At 49.0% G+C, this 16371-nt stretch overlaps 1 protein-coding gene across 1 annotated transcript in view; it reads right to left on the bottom strand.

Annotated features, from left to right (window-relative positions):
• HEG1 (heart development protein with EGF like domains 1) overlaps nucleotides 1-16371 on the bottom strand; it is a 99012-nt gene that overhangs the window by 56754 nt on the left and 25887 nt on the right. The window contains exon 2 of the mRNA XM_084871501.1: nucleotides 9905-10165. Coding sequence (XP_084727627.1) covers nucleotides 9905-10165 — 261 coding nt within the window. The remainder of the gene's footprint in view (nucleotides 1-9904; nucleotides 10166-16371) is intronic.

Below are 16371 nucleotides of genomic sequence, written 5' to 3'. Positions count from 1 at the left end.
ATGGAGAAAGAAAGGAAAAAAGCTTCAAGACTCCTGGGGGGGTGGATTTCGGTAGATAAATCTAGATCATGTGGACCTGATAGAGATAAACACTTTTTTTTTTTTTTTTTTTTTACAGAGAGGAAGGGAGAGGGATAGAGAGTTAGAAACATCGATGAGAGAGAAAGATCAATCAGCTGCCTCCTGCACACCCCCTACTGGGGATGTGCCGGCAACCACGGTACATGCTCTTGACCAGAATCAAACCTGGGACCCTTGAGTCCGCAGGCCGATGCTCTATCCATGGAGCCAAACCGGTTTTGGCAGATAAACACGTTTTTTGTTGTTGTTAATCCTCACTGGAGGATATTCCACCCTTCCCTCTATTGATTGTAGAGAGAGTAGAAGGCAGGGGGAGGGGGAGAGATGAGAGAGAGAGAGAGAGAGAGAGAGAGAGAGAGAGAGAGAGAGAGAGAGAGAGAGAAACATTGATGTGAGAGAACCACATCAATTCGTTGCCTCCCCAATGAACCCCAACCGGGGCGAGGAACCTGCAACCCAGGTATGAGCCCTTGATGGAAATTGAACGTGGGAACCTTGGTGCATGGGCCGGCACTCTAACCACTGAGCCCCCGGCCAGGGCTGCCTTGGCTTCTGCACAGGAAGAGATGAGCACTCTTGAATTCACCTTATACCTTACACAGACCAGGCCAGTGTGGTAAAGTGCAGGTTTTTGCTTGCTTTATGTTGGCAGCTGTAACCTTACGGTTAAATGCCATTATCGAAGACACCCCATACATAAAAATGCATGCAGTGGGCCGTCCGGGCACCCAGCTCCCTCACCGCTGAGGCGGCCTCGGGCTCTGCCCAGCGGGAACTTCACCCAGACAACAATTCGCAGCCCCGTCACCTCACCACCTAGGGTTCGCTCTTACTTCCCCCCTCAGGGCAGCCGTGAGTCTTCTGGTTTGAAAGACGATGGGCTGAAACGCATTTACTAAGTAGGAGCGTTTCTAACCAGCGGGAGACCATTCTTGTCACCCCACTGATGTGACTTAATTCCGGCCCAGAGCAAACAGGCTCCGTTCTCGTAGGTCACCTCTTCAGGCTCCGGAGGCAGCCCTTAGGTTTACCTTCTACAAGGTTCCCTAGGAGACCACGGACTCCAGGCTGCGGGGGAACGGTTTTTCTGATGAGCCCCTGGCAGAGCCGGGGTTTATCATCAGGAGACTCTGAGAACTGAGTTATGCACCATCGTCCACATCGCACCGTCTGCCCAGGTCGCCTGCTCACAAAGAACTTTCCTCAGGGCACCCGGGCACAGACCTCAGGGGGCACGCGAAAGCCTCGCCCCACACGGGAGCAGCCTGCAGGAAAGGCTGGCGAGTGGGAAGAAGCACGCAGGCGAGATCCAAAGGCAAGGAAGAAAAAGAGGGTCATTGTTCTTTTTCAGCCAAAAATCATGAAAAGGACTCTATACCTAATAATGAAAGGTTTCAAGCTGTGAATTAGGACCCAGGAAAGGAAAAAGAAAGTTCTCATGTTTAATGTTTCCGTGAAGGCCAGTCCTATGTGCAGTTCTGACCAAAAGCCCAAATATCGATAAGTATTAAGTATAGCCAGGAAGAGGCTAGAAACACAAAGCTTCCTCGTACTCGCACACAAACCATAGCCCCAGCTGTGCCTACCACCCAGCCCACGCCCAGCAGCTCCGGCCACCGGCCCTGTATGGAGACAAAGTGAAGATGCAGGCAATCCGTACAACTACCCTGTTTCCCCGAAAATAAGACAGTGTCTTATATTAATTTTTGCTCCCAAAGATGTGCTAGGTCTTATTTTCAGGGGATGTCTTATTTTTCCATGAAGAAGAATACGATACACATTTATTGTTAAATGGAAATAAAGGAAATTTATTACCTGTATACGGTGCGGTAGTACGGTAGTTGTCAACACAAACCAGACAAACTGTGAATCCTGCAGTATCAAGAATTTACTCATTTATTCAATGACAATCGTGCCATCATCTTCTGGAACATCATCCTAACAATCCAATTCCTGAATTTCCTGGTGCATTTCTTGTGACTCCATTTCTTTCAGAATCAGTGGACCAAATCTCTCATGTTTAGCCTAGGGGGCGGGCCTTATTTTCGGGGGGATGCCTTATATTTCACTCAGAAGGAAACCTGTAAGTAGGTCTTATTTTCGGAGGATGTCTTATTTTCGGGGAAACACGGTAGTAATGAAAACAAGGGAAAAGAAGGAGCCAGGCACAAACACAGAGTCCCGGCTTGCCTACGCCCACCTCTGCTTAGAACAAAAACTCCTCAGCCTGACACAGGAAAGCACACTGAGGATCGATCCTTCCCAAATCCTCCCCCAGCCCCTGAGCCCCTCAGGCCTCCCTTCACGACAGCTATCGTCTCCATCCGCCGCGTTAGCCCACACCGGGGCTCGTGCTTCTGACCGGAATCGAACCCGGGACCCTTCCGTCCCCAAGCCGATGCTCTATCCATTGAGCCAAACTGGCTTCGGCAAGCCCTGGACCTTTAAATCCAAAGGAGGACGTGCTAACCACAGAGACAAACCAGCGAGGGCGCCTGGGCCTCTTACGGGTAGGTGTGGGGCACCCTGACGCCAGCGGCTGCTTGTGTTAGGAGACTTTAGGTTAAGTCTGAAGTCTGAGCCAGGACAGGCCCTTCATGTGGAAAAGGAGCTGCGAACAGCTTGGGTGTGGGTGCAGACGGGATGGGCTCGGGGAATCGTCCTAGTGTGGTGAACACGGAGCCACCCTATGGGAACTCAGACAGGGCTGCCAGGCCGCTCTGCCGAGGGAGGGGGTCCCAGCCCGGAAACAAAGACTCGTACCAGCACCTCTGTCTGAGGGAAAGCCACGCCCGAGTCCCTGCCCTCACACCAGACAGCCCAGTTCTTTCTCCTCTGAGCCAACGCTGCTGCCCGGCACAGGAGCTCAAGGTGCCAGCCCTGTAAGACGGACTGCCTGGGTCTCCAGCAGCCTCCATGTCCCTCAGCCATAACCCCTGCTGGTTTTTACTGCCCGAAATTACAGGGGCTTCTATTCCCGGCTCTAGGGGACTGGTGTGGGCCTGGGACCCCCTGCTTCTCACAGGAGGCCTCTGCAGTGGAGATATGCCCCCTCCGATGCCACACATGGGTATCAGACCAGCCTAGTATACCCCTCTGCCCCTCAAAAAATAAAAAATAAATAAATAAGTAAATCCATCAAGTTGCATCCTCCTTGGGTTGCCAGTTGCTCTTCCAAGGCACTGCCATTCCCAGGAAACTTTATTATTTCGTCAATTCAATGTGCAGCAGTGGTTACACTGGACTCGGCATGACTGCCTGTCCAGCAAAGCCACGGACAGAAACACGACAACAGGCACCGATGCCGACGGTCACAGAAGGAAGTGGCCGTGTCCTCCCTGACCCCGAGGGCTCTGTGGAGCATCTGCTTCGCCCACTCGTTATCGTCATCATGAAAAGCTGCCACAGACTGGCCACGGCGGCGGGCCAGGACTGTGTGTGCACCTGTATGTACTGTGCCAAGGAAGCACTTCATGTGCTGTGCCACGTAACCTCACGAGGCCCTCTAGGTTCCGGCTCTGCAGCAGTGTGAAGGCTTCCTCGGCGTGCTGCCTCTTACTGAAAAGACAACATGTTCCGTCACACTAGTCGGCGGTCGCGCTCACACCGCTAACTGAGCGCCTGCACACAGGGGGGCGTTTACTGCGTTTCTAAGCGAACAGGCCAGCTCTAACGATGAGCTAGTAGCCGCCTCTCCTTGTTCATGCCTGTCCGCACAGCAGCCGTTCAAAACCGGGGAGACCAGCCAGGGGGGAGCAGAAACAAGCCCGCGCCCTGACTCCATACAGGAGGTGAAGAGAACACCTCCCCGGCTGGCCACGTGTGAGGGTCAGACTCCCCTCCCAGCACAAACACGGGGCCTCAGGCCCACATCAGAACGCTCACCCTGGGCCTGGCTGCTACCCAGAACCTGCCAACAATCCAGCCGAAGCGGCTCAGCTCTGAGAGACATAGGCTACCTCCCCGTGACCTATGCTCTCTTTTTACAAAGTGAAATCGCCACAAAGCAATCTACCTGGACCGCATTAGCTCAGTGCCTACAGAAATAACTTCCATGAGTCGAGATCCATCATTACACCGGCAGCTCCAATCGAGGATCTATATAAAATACCGCCTTCTAAAGAACATTAGCACTATTTCTACAAACCAGCAATGGATGGCATGTTCTATTATGATTCTCAGCACTGCTTATATAAATATCCCTCTTAGAATGTACTGCCCCCAAAACACGTATGCCCGCGGATGGAATTGTATGCTTACCTTATCAGACAGCAATCTCATGCCCCGCCCGGTTTCCCTTTTTGCCCTGGTTTCCAGGAAGCTCGGCACTAAATTTAGTTGCTCCATTGTCGCTGCTCTCCCACAATTCAACACACACATATCTCTTTCCACCTTCCAAAGAGGAACTGTTTTTCCCTGTCAGTTGCTTTACTTAGTTTTTCCCTTTCCCTTTTTCCCTTAGCCCAGCCTGCACCCTCTTCCAGTCCAGGAGCTTGGGGGATGGCCAACTGCAGCAGAGGCAATAAATGTTCCACCAGCAGACCTCCCAGTCCGTGAGCCCGGCTTCTGGTTGAGCGGCACCCCACTGTGGAAGCGCACTGACCACCAGGGAGCAGCTCCTGCGTTGAGCATCTGCCCCCTGGTGGTCAGTGCACATCATAGTGACCAGTAGTTCCACTCCTGGGTCGAAATTGGCTCTTGGACATCTCCCCAAGGGGTCCCTGATTGCAAGAGGGCGCAGCCAGGCCGAGGGACCCTACCAGTGCACGATCGGGGCGCAGACAGATGCGAGAGGTTGGTCAGCCAGGATGGGACTGCAGGAGGGCTCCAGGGTGTGTCTGGCCTGTCTCGCTCAGTCCCAATGGGCCTGACCCCAGCAACAAGCTAACCTACCAGTCGAAGCATCTGCCTCCTGGTGGTCAGTGCACATCATAGCAAGCAAGCGGTTGAACAGCCTTAGCATATCATTAGCATATTAAGCTTTGAAGGGCCAACCAGATGACCGGACACATAATATATTAGGCTTTTATTACATAGGATAATATATGGTCATTATGGAAAGTATAGGAAGATATAAAGCAGCAAAAAAAAAAAGTAAAGCAGCAAGAAAAAATAATTTCAAATGGCTTCCCATCTCCTTTTCTAAATCTGACTTAGCTCTCTGGGCCTGCACCTGCTTGCATGCATCCATTCATTGCCAGACGACTTCTTGTGGGAAGCAAATGACTCCTGGCTCCCGAGCCTCAGAAGAGGGTGTGCCCATGCCTGCTTCTGCACAGCAGAGTGCGGGGGTAAGGAGGCACCGGGTGAAAAGGCTGGTGTGTTTGGAGTGACAGATGCTGAAACTAGAAAGACTCTTCAGGATCATCTGCTCGCATCCCTTCATGTTTCAAATAAGGAGCCCCATTCTCCCTGGGCTGCCCCCTACTGCCCCCCCCCCTTCCGCCATGAGGAGCGCCACTCATCTGACCAGTGGAAGTGCCAGGGCCTCACTGAGCCACGTTTATTAGTGACTGGAGTGGCCAAGTGTCAAAAGACACACCTCTCCACCTCCCCTCCTCTTCACTTCTGTTCTACAGATCGGCTCCTGACAAGTCCCGCCAGCCCTCTCAGCACTCTTGCCCATCTGCCTGGAGCCTCTGGATCCTGTGGCCAGAAACAGAGAGTAGAATCTCAAGCTGCAGATGCAATGGGAGGGAGGAGGCACACCGGGGCTCTAGTTAGCCGGTGAGTGGGTACTAGCCTAAGGTGACCAGACGTCCCGCTTTTGGCGGGACAGTCCTGATTTTAAACAATTTGTCCCATGTCCCTCGGCGTTTTAAAAAAGTCCCGATTTTTGGAAAGAATCTTTTAAATCTTTTGGACTTTTTTAAAACTCTGCAGGACGCGGGACAAATTGTTAAAAATCAGGACTGTCTGGTCACCTTATTAACCAGCCCCGCCTGAAAAGTGAAGCAGAACTTTGTTCCTTAGCTGGCTTTAGGTCCCTGGGCCTGTCCCCCCTGCACCCCCACAGGGAGGAGAGGAGGCTGGTGGCGGGATCCAGACTTCCTGGGGCCTGGCGACCCCCTCATTTAATAGCAGCAGTTCCCCCTTCAGCATCTGAGAAGGAGGCGGGACTCCACCCTGCACAGAACATCCAGTTCTCAGAGAAGGAAGAGAAAGGCCCCGTGAAGGACCCGAGCACTGGAGAGACCGGGCGCTACTCTTTGAAGTGAGGTGCACGAGGTTCCAGAAGGAATCGGAAGACCAAGCGTTATTTTTTTAATGTGGAAGAATTACAGGGGACCACAGAGTCAAGGGCAGTCAAGTCAGAAACACCAGCCGATTTTCAGCTACACCACAGTCACGGGCTGAATTTCACTTATAAATAGTAAATGGCCCTGATCAGAGCCCAAGTGTGGCTTCTCCAAAAACGCTTCCTTCCCGCCGTTTAGTGGCTTTGGCTGTGAGTCACCGAACCACAGGGCTCTGACGCTGGGAAGGGCCGCAGCTTTCATCCGTCTCACCGGCGTTTGAGGACGATCTTAAAAAGCAATCTCTGAGAGACATGGATCGTCAATCACACACGTCCCGGCGGGCAGGAAGCGGGCTCCGGAGCCCCCGGGGCAGGAAGCGGTGGCTTTAAATAGCATCGCAGAGAGGACCTCGGGACTCGGCTTTCACTGGGATGACATCAACCCAAACCCCTCGTCTTCCAAAGCACTTCTCACAACCTCTGACCCCCACACGTTCTGAAGTGGCGAGTTCTAAAGCAGCCTGACTTCTCTTTCCCAGGAACACCTGCAGCCCTCTCCGCCCCGCTCCCCGGGCACAGGGGTGACAGCGCCTGTGGCTGCAGCGTGCCCCACGTCGGCGCAAAACCTCCGGGACGAGCAGAGGTGGGCCGTTCCCAGCGTCCTCGTTGGCCCGGGTCTGGGTGGTACTTGGGCGTATGCTGCACCCATGACATTGCCCATACCTGCTCCGGGCAGCGGGGCACCTAAGAGAAACACAGGCACCACCAATGTGCTCAAGAGGATTGTGAGCCATCGGGGCAGACAGGCATTTGATAACCTAGCTAGACAAGGTACGTGACACAGGGTGGGGGGCTGAAGAAAGGCTTCGTGGAACGGGGACATCTGAGCGAGACTGAGCTGATGAGGAGGAATTGAAACGGCAGGAAGGTGAGTGCTCCACCCCTGCAGCCTTGCGAACACCTGTGTTGTATGATTTAAAAAAAAAAAGAAAAAAAAGATGCCTAGCCTGGCCAGTGTGGCTCAATGAATGAGAATTGACATATGAACCAGGAGGTCACGGTTTGATTCCTGGTCAGGGCACATGCCCAGGTTTCAGGCTCGATCCCCAATAAGGGATGTGTAGGAGGCAGCCCATCAGTGATTCCCTCTCATCATTGATGTTTCTGTCTCTCTTTCTCTCTTCCTCTCTCTGAAATCAATGAAAACATATTTTTTTTTAAATGATGCCTAGAAAAATGCATATCTGTGATCCTTGCCACTGAAAGAAACTTTTGCAACAGTGAAAAACAACAAATCTAACTCCCAATCCAATGATACAAGGCTCACCACTTCATTCACCCTGGCATGTGGCCTCCTGTGTGAGAATTCACACCAGCAACACTTAGACTTTGCTATGGATGTATGTATGCGTATGTATGTATGTGTATGTGTATGTATGTGGCGGGGGGGAGAGGGAAAAGCAAGGGGTGGTGGACAGAAAGGCCTAGAACAGCCACCAGACCAGCTATTTAAGAAAATATATTTTAAAGATGAACTTCAACACTGAGATCAATTGTGTGGGTTGTACTTTTACCCCAAATACTTTGCATTTTGTGCTTAATGTCTGTTCCCCTTGGCCCCTGTGACAAGCAAGTCTGGCTATGCACGTCTATTTACTTCTATTCTGAATGACTGCCAAGTCATTCAGAGAGGGTGGCCAGCCGGGGAGGGGCCGCAGGAGGGCTCCAGGGTGTGTCTAGTCCATCTTACTCAGCCTCAATCGGCCTGACCCCAGCAGCAAGCTAACCTACCAGTCAGAGCATCTGCCTCCTGGTGGTCAGTACACATCAAAGCGAGCGGTTGAACGGCCTTAGCATATCATTAGCATATTACGCTTTGATTGGTTGAAGAGCCAACCGGACACTTAATATATTAGGCTTTTATTCTATAGGATAATGTAATAGGCGGGGATGGGGACGGGTGCTCACCTGCAGAGACCCGAGGGCGGGGAGAAAGCCCAGGTCCTGGAGGAAAGCAGCCAGGAGAGCTCTGGCTCTGAGGAATTCCCCTTCCTGGAGAGTGAGGCCTCTTCTCCCGTCTCCACGGCAGGACGAGAGGCCTGGCTCAGAACTGAAGTGGCCACTTGGGTCTGCACGGTCACTTCTTCGGGGAGCCCCTTCTCCCTCGCCAGGGAACCCCAAGAGGTTCTGCTCTCTGGGTAAGAAGGGGCACGTCCTCCTTCCAACCCTGAACTGCTGGCTGGCAGGGGAAACCTTCCCAGGGCCGAAAGCAAACAGCAACAATGATGTCCCACCAGCAGATCTCCCGGTCAGAGCCAGGTCCCCCAGACTCCAGGTTCCCTTCTGCCCATCTCCTTCCCCAGACCTCTTATACTGCCTGCCAGGTGACTCCTCCCCAGTTCACTTCAATCATGTCACTGTCTGGATCAGAAACCTTCAGGATCTCTGGCCACTACAGCAAATCTTTTTTTTTTTTTTTAATATATTTTATTGATTTTTACAGAGAGGAAGGGAGAGAGATAGAGTTAGAAACATCGATGAGAGAGAGTCATCAATCAGCTGCCTCCTGCAAGACCCCTACTGGGGACGCTCCCGCAACCAAGGTACATGCCCTTGACCGGAATCAAACCCAGGACCCTTCAGTCCACAAGCCGACACTCTATCCATTGAGCCAAACCGGTTTCGGCAACTACAGCAAATCTTGACTGCAGCCTTTTAAAGTCCTCTATAATTGTCCCCATCCCCAACCACCACCCACCGTGGCTCCTCTCCTCTGGGACTCACGCCTCCCCCAAGGGAGGCTGCTGGCTTCGCAGCCCCACGAAGAGCCCACACTTCTCTCCCTATAGTGTCCCTCACGTGGTCCAGGCGCCCACCCCTCTGCTGCTCTGGCATCTCCCTCAGGCACACACACTGAGGCTCAGGTCCCGGCTCTGAAACCTGTTAGCTGTTTGACCTACTACACCCATTCGATAGGCTGACTTCTCTGAGCTTCCATTTCCAAATTCCTACGCGGAGGATCACGTGAGGACTGAGACCAGACACGCTGTGTGTGTGTCGCAGGGACTTAATCAGCACTCATTTTCTGGCTTTCCTTCCTCAATCAAATCTTGTTCATCTAGCCCCGGCCTCTTCTGAAAGCCTTTGCTAAAAACAGCAAACCACCAGCTGTGCTGACTGGAGCAGGAACATCTATTTGAGCCACATCGACACACACACACACACACACACACACACACACACACGTGCACGCACGCATGCACACAAACACGCACACGCAGCCACACATCCCACCGCACAGAGCCTCTGATACTTGCAGCGTGTGGGCGGCAGGGTCCCTGGGCGATGTTTGCATTCAGACCGGCCCTGGGACGTAGACTATCTGGGACCGGACAGGCCTCTCAGCAAATCGGCACCCTGGTCTGGTTGATACTTCTAACTCGGTTCACCTCAGGGAGCCCCACGTACAGTCCAAGTCAGAGGGCGGATCCCCACCCAGGACCCTGCGATGGTACCAGGGAGGGAGTGAGGAGACCGGCAGAAACCGTTATCTCCGTGAAGTGGGCGTCGTCAGCACACACTCACCTGAGGGGCTGCTCGGGGAAGGCAGAGCCGTTGCTCGCTGGGGCCCAGCAGGGGAAGTGGTGGCCTTCGTCCTCCTCGGGGCGCGGTTTGTTCCTCCGGCCCCCGCTGTTCCGGCGCGCGGAGTGGAGTTTTCTGGAGCCTCTGAAGGAGCGTGGCTCTGGTCGGGGGTCTGAACCTTCACGCCCTCCTTGGAGGCCAACGTGGAAAAGCCCACTTGGTTCTGATCAAAGGTGATGTTTCCTGTGTGGTTCCTTACAGCAGCTGAAACAAACAGAAAACGCTGAGAAGCTGCTGGCTTCTGGAAAGACAAAGGGACCTTCAGAAACCATGAGCAGCTTTGTCCGTAAGAAGTGGATTCAAGGATAATATTTTCACCTCTCTTCTCCCCAGCCGCCCACCACCTACCCTCTACAGTCAATATTCTTATAATCAATCCAATGGGAGAAATTAGGAAGCAACGATAGTATATGGGGTTAGATTTTACAGCACGTGGAACGAATGATGAAAACAGAGAGACTCAGGGAAGAGGACTGGGACCCTGGCGGCTGAGCAGGCTCAGGGCGGGCATGGGGCGCAGGTCAGGTGTGAGCGGAGGGAAGGCAGGTCTTCATGAGCACGGGGCTGTGAATGTGCCTTCTCGATGGGAGTGGGTAACAGCTGGCTGCTCTTAATCCTACACCTACTCTTGTAGACAGGGGGCAGGACATGCATCGTTCTGGGAAAGCATGTGAGGATTTGGCCATTTTACCAAAGCCTTAGTAATGTACATGGGTTTGATGCAGTAACTTCATGGGAATGGAGGAAGAAAGGAAGGAGAGAGACGAGAGAGAGAGAGAGAGAGAGAGAGAGCGCGAAGAAGAAGGAGGAGGAGGAGGAGGAGGAGAAGGAGGAGGAGGAGGAGAAGGAGAAGGGGAGAAGAGAGAAGGGAGGGAAGAAAGAACCTAAAATTCCTGTAGCAGATCAATTAAACCAGTTGCAGCATATCCATATGAAAGGATACATGAAGTCACTAAAAACTATGTTATCAAATAAAGATATTCTACAGGTACCATTGAGTTAAAACAACAGGCTTCAAAATAGAATCTAGAGTATGATCTTGTTTTGTTAAAATTAATAGTAAAGGGAATTGTGGTGTGTGTGTGTGTGTGTGTGTGTGTCAATCACTAATGTACACACTTCACATGCGCCCATTCATGTAATCCTTGCACTTAGGGAGGTAGGTGCTCCCCCTCTCCCCCCCACTTTGCCGAAGTCACCAGGAAGCCGGCTCGAAGCCCATGCCCTCGGCGCTCAGCTGTGCTCAGCTGGAAGGTGAAGTGCTGGAGAGGAGGCATGGCAGAGCCAATCCCCCGTTCTCGCTTACTTCCAGGTCAGAGGTGCTGAGGAAACGGTGCCTCTGAGGATGCACTATTGCGTGGAGTCTATAAACTAGGAATGCATATTAGAAAGCATTTTAAGTGATCGTTTACTCCCAAGAGGATCACAAAGAGGTGGTTGGTTAACAATGCTGTGAGGAGGAAGTTAACGTTGAGGGTAAAACTGGGCACAGAGGAAATCGCCTTGTAGTGTCAAGGTCATTTATCAAGGAGAGAGGGCAAAGTCAGAGCAGGTGAGTGGACACCCAAGTCCAACCCGAGAAGGCGCGTCACAGATGTAACGTTAAATTTTCTAGTCGCCACGTTTTAGAGAGTGAAAAGGGACAGGAGGAATTCATTTGGTTAAATATGCTATTTAACCTGACATCCAAAATAGTACCACTGCAATATCTAATTGGTGTAAAAATTGTTGCGATATCTGCCTTTTTTTTTTTTTAATTAAACTTTTAAAATCCAGCGAGTATATTTATGAGCCGTGCTTTAAGAGCTCAACAGCCACAACAGCTACCACATTGGACAGTGCAATTCTAGACCCATCGTCCTCAGCATTTCCCCACTCTGGACCACGCCCACCGGGAGCAGTGGGGTTGGAAGGGTGGTGGACATAAAAACTTCCATAAGAGATCCTGACAAACTTTCCTAAGGGAGTCATTTCCTCCCCCGATCCCTTGAGATTGCTGTTTTCATGCTTCCTATTCTGTTTCCTGTAAGCGGTCATCAGCTGAAGCTTCCTGAAGAGGCGGGGACGCTGTCCGGGCATCTGTGCTCCTCTGGGGCCCAGCCCCCGACAGGCACGGCACCAACTCACCCAGAAATGGGACGCGGGGGGGTGTTTCCGGGGGCAGCTGCAAAGTCCCTAGGTTGAACTTGACACTCAGGTTGTGAAGAGCAGTGACCCATCTGATCTGTTCCCTTCGTTCTTCCTGTCTGAGCTGCGGAGGAAAGCTGGCCTCCCAAGAGGAGGGGAAGAGGTTGAAGGATGCTTTCTCCGTCCTCTTGGTACAACGAGAGGCGTTATTCTCAAAGACCAGGAAACACGTGATTACGGGAAGACAGAAGGGACTCAAAACCCATGCCCCAAAGCGAGCAAGCCACGAGCAAAGACAAGGAAATGAATTTAGCTGGATTATACCCTGAGAGGAACGTGAGAGACTTATGCAGCTGGGCCTCCGAGGAGGCAGCCCTGCCCACTTCTTTAGGGGTAAGGAGTGGGCGTCCCAGACCCCAGTCAAGTGAAGGAACACCACTGCAGCCTCCAAAAGGAAAAGAGTAGCCACGGGAAACAGGACATGGCTGGCATAGAAACACTCTCCCTGGAAGAAGAAAAAAATGCACACTATAAACAAAACTAAAAGGTAGACAGACGATAGTCCTGAGGTTCCCAAATAACCCTGCCACTAAATACAAAGTGCTGAATAAAATAGTTTTAAAAATATATCTGAATGTATTGTTGCATTGACAAGAATTTAATCTTCTGAGGCCAAAAATGAAGCAAGAACTGAAATTCATGGGGGCCGCAGAGGGGGAGGTAAGCTAATTCTGAAGCTGGCAGCTTCCCTGAGGCACCTGCTCAACATTTGCGACCTTGAAATTCTGCTCTGAGAGCTACGAGGATGCAAGAGACAGAAGACAAAACTCTCAGGGAGGGAGTCTGAGAGGAAACTGCTGTATCAAGCGGGAACCAGAGCTATACCCTGGGTGTCAGGCAGACAGAAACCAACCTGTCCTGCAGAAGGAAAACAGCAAGGTCCTTCAATCCTGATCTTAGGCAAAAGAAAAAGAAATCTCAGCCCAGAATTTGTAGCCATAAAGCTGGCCTCAGTGAAGCACAAACTCAAAATATCTATGTTGGGTACACAAGCCAAATGTGCTTAAAAGTGGTCTTGAACACACACACACACACACACACACACAGGAAATAGTGGTCCTGATATATAGTGCCTTCAGGTACCTGGCAGAAACAACTGTGAATGCTCTCTAAATGAATATGACCACAATCCTATTTCATAATTTACTGATAAATTCTAAGGAATAAGAGACCACAGTAGACAAAAAAAGTCACAAAATATACAGGGGAAAGGTATCCATGGACCTAAGTCAGCAAACTGGACAAGCAAAGACTTCAAATATTGGAATTATCAGACTAAAAATATAAGTACATAAAATTACATTAAAATAACTAAGAAACTGAAAATGAGAGAAAATTATAAATAATGTCTTTTTAAAAAGCCTAAATGGAAATTCTAGAAATGAAATAATATAATAATTAAAATTAGAAAATGCAGCAGCAGATTAAATGTGGTTAAAAAGAGAATTAAGGATTACAAGAGAATGCCCAGATGACATAAAAAGACAGACAATATGAAAACCAGGTGAAGATACAAAAGGAAGATAAAGTGAGAAAGTCCAACATATATCTAACTGTGGTTCTAACAGAAGAGAAATCAAGAAGAAATGGCAACATTCCACAGGGTAATGGCTGAGAACTTTACAGAACAAATAAAAAAAAGTATGAATCCTTGGAGACCTAAATAGAAAAAGAAATATAAACCCCTGTCATAGTGAAACTGCAGAAAATCACAGGGAAAAAATAGGTCTTAAAAAACTCCCACATGAAAAAAATGACAAGCCATCTATAGAAGATGACAGTCTAACTGCTGACTTTTCAACAGCAGTCATGGAAGCCAAAAGACATTGGATAGTTTCAATGTGCTGAGAAAGGAAAAATAGAATTGAATGCTCGGCAAAACTATCTTTGAAAAACATCTTGAAGACTATGTTTCAAAATAGAAACATTTCAGTCAAATTTGAGTTTATCAACCACATCCACTAAAGAAAATTATGGAGAATTTATTTCAAGCAGAAGAAAAATAATCCTGGATGAAAGCTATGAGATGCAAGAAGAAATAATGAGCAAAGAAAATGGTAAACATGTGCATAAATAGAAAGAAATAATGGATTTATAAAAATTTCTCACTTGTGGGATTAACAAAATAAGAGCAAATCCTGGCTAACCACAGCACATAAATTGGGAGGGTACAATCAGAATCACATTATAGGAGAAAGGTAACTTTAAATCATGTCAACAATGCATTTTGAAGTTCTTCAAATTCAACCATACGGAATAGAAATACAGTATGTCACTTCTGAGTGGTAGAGCTTGAAGTGATATAAAATTTCCATTGAGAGAAATCTATGACTATTGCCTAAAACCAAAACAAAAATATCAATAAATAGCAACAGAAGCATGTTATTTACATAGCTGAATGTAATCACAAAGAGAATCAGTTAAAAGGGTTGAAAATGGTTGATTCTAGGAAGTAGAAAATGATGATAGTAGGAGTGGGCAGGGTTCTATAATAGCTTTATAGAATACATATCTGGTTTTTATACTATGTATAAGTTGGATAAAAATAAAAGTAAAAATTTATAAAAGTTGAATAACAAACCGGAGTAAATGTCTGCAGTACATGCTAAGTTTAGCATTAAAAAAAAAACACAAAACTATATTTTATTGATTTTTCACAGAGAGGAAGAAAAAGGGATAGAGAGTTAGAAACATCCATGAGAGAGAATCATCGATCAACTGCCTCTTGCACACCCCCTACTAGGGATGTGCTCGCAACTAAGGTACACGCTCTTAACCGGAATCGAACCTGGGACTTTTCAGTCCGCAGGCCGATGCTCTATCCACTGAGCCAAACCGGTTTCGGCAAGTTTAGCATTCTTAATTCATGAAGGACTCTTTCACATTCCCAAGGTGTACATCTCACGGACAAAGAACATGAATGCATGATTCACAAAAGAAGTTAAGTGGAGAAGAAAAATATATGAAAGTATTGTTGAAAAGAAATAAAATAATGCAAACTAGAAAAGACATTTTTGAATGTTTATATCTTTTCTTTTCCTATGAAATTGGCAGATTTAAAAAAAATTGCACCTCGTGTCATAGTAGGTACAGAGAAAATGGATATTTGTTACCGTGGGTACTTGAAATATTGGGGAGGGAGGGGGGGAGAGGAGAAACCACTTAGAAAGTACATGATTATCTAACCACCATGCTGTACACCTGAAAACGGACTCTTGTGTATGATGTTGGTAAAAACGTCATGGGAGCACATTCTTTCTCAGAAGAAATTGTGTAATCCATCACAAAAGCTTTAAAAATGGGCCCATATTTTGACCCAGGGATTCCATTTCTGGAAATTAATTCCAAGGAAATCATTAAAGAGGTACACAAAGTTTCAGGCATGAGAAAATTTATGACAGCATTGTTTACAAAAACGAAAATTGGAAATGACTTATATGTCTGCAATGGGGAGTTGGTTAACTTAATTATGAGAAAATAAAAAATTTGAAGAACAGGCCAAAATATATTAGTAATAGTTTTACATATGTATTATGTTCACCCTCTATTATTAAGTAAAAACATAAATCACAAAGTAGAGTGAGCCATATGATCCCGTGTTATTAAAAGCACATCTCTTAACGCCCGGCAGGAGTGGCCCGCAGTGTGGGCTGCCGTCCTGGGCACCTAAAGGCTGCCGGTTCTGTTCTCGGCCATGGTTGTGGGTTTGATCCTGGGAGGTAACCGATCACGGTTTCTCTCTTGCATTGATGTTTTCTCTCTCTTCCTCCATCCCTCCCTCTATTTAGGCAAGTCCTTGGGTGAGAATTAAAAACAAACACACACCACATCTTTTTTAAAAAATGCATCTCCTAAGAGAAAGAACAAAAAAAGAGTTGGTATCTTGGTATCTCCAGGTCCGCAAGCCACCTTGAGATAGGCTTATCTTTGGTCCCCAGACCTGCCCCCTAAGGGAGGTGAGGCCTGTAGACTTAAATATAAAGCTGGTTCACACAAGTTGCTAATTAATATCTGGGTCTGGGCTTCCGTGCCATTTATGAAGCATGTGAGTGGCCTGTGACTGCTCACCTGAAGGACTGATGACCTGACTTGTGTCTGGACCACTCAGCCGCTGGATCCTCACTTCTCTCGGCACCAGCGGTGGCCTGGGCTGGAGGCCTGATCCCAGAGAGGCGCCAGGGACCGCCCCTCCCGAGCACACACAACACACAACCCAGGCGAGT

This window comes from Pipistrellus hanaki, assembly GCF_964339955.1.
Source record: "Pipistrellus hanaki genome assembly, chromosome: 2".
NCBI classification, from domain to species: domain Eukaryota; kingdom Metazoa; phylum Chordata; class Mammalia; order Chiroptera; family Vespertilionidae; genus Pipistrellus; species Pipistrellus hanaki.
Note: the sequence above shows the minus strand (reverse complement) of the source record. Positions and strands in the feature narration are given on the sequence as shown.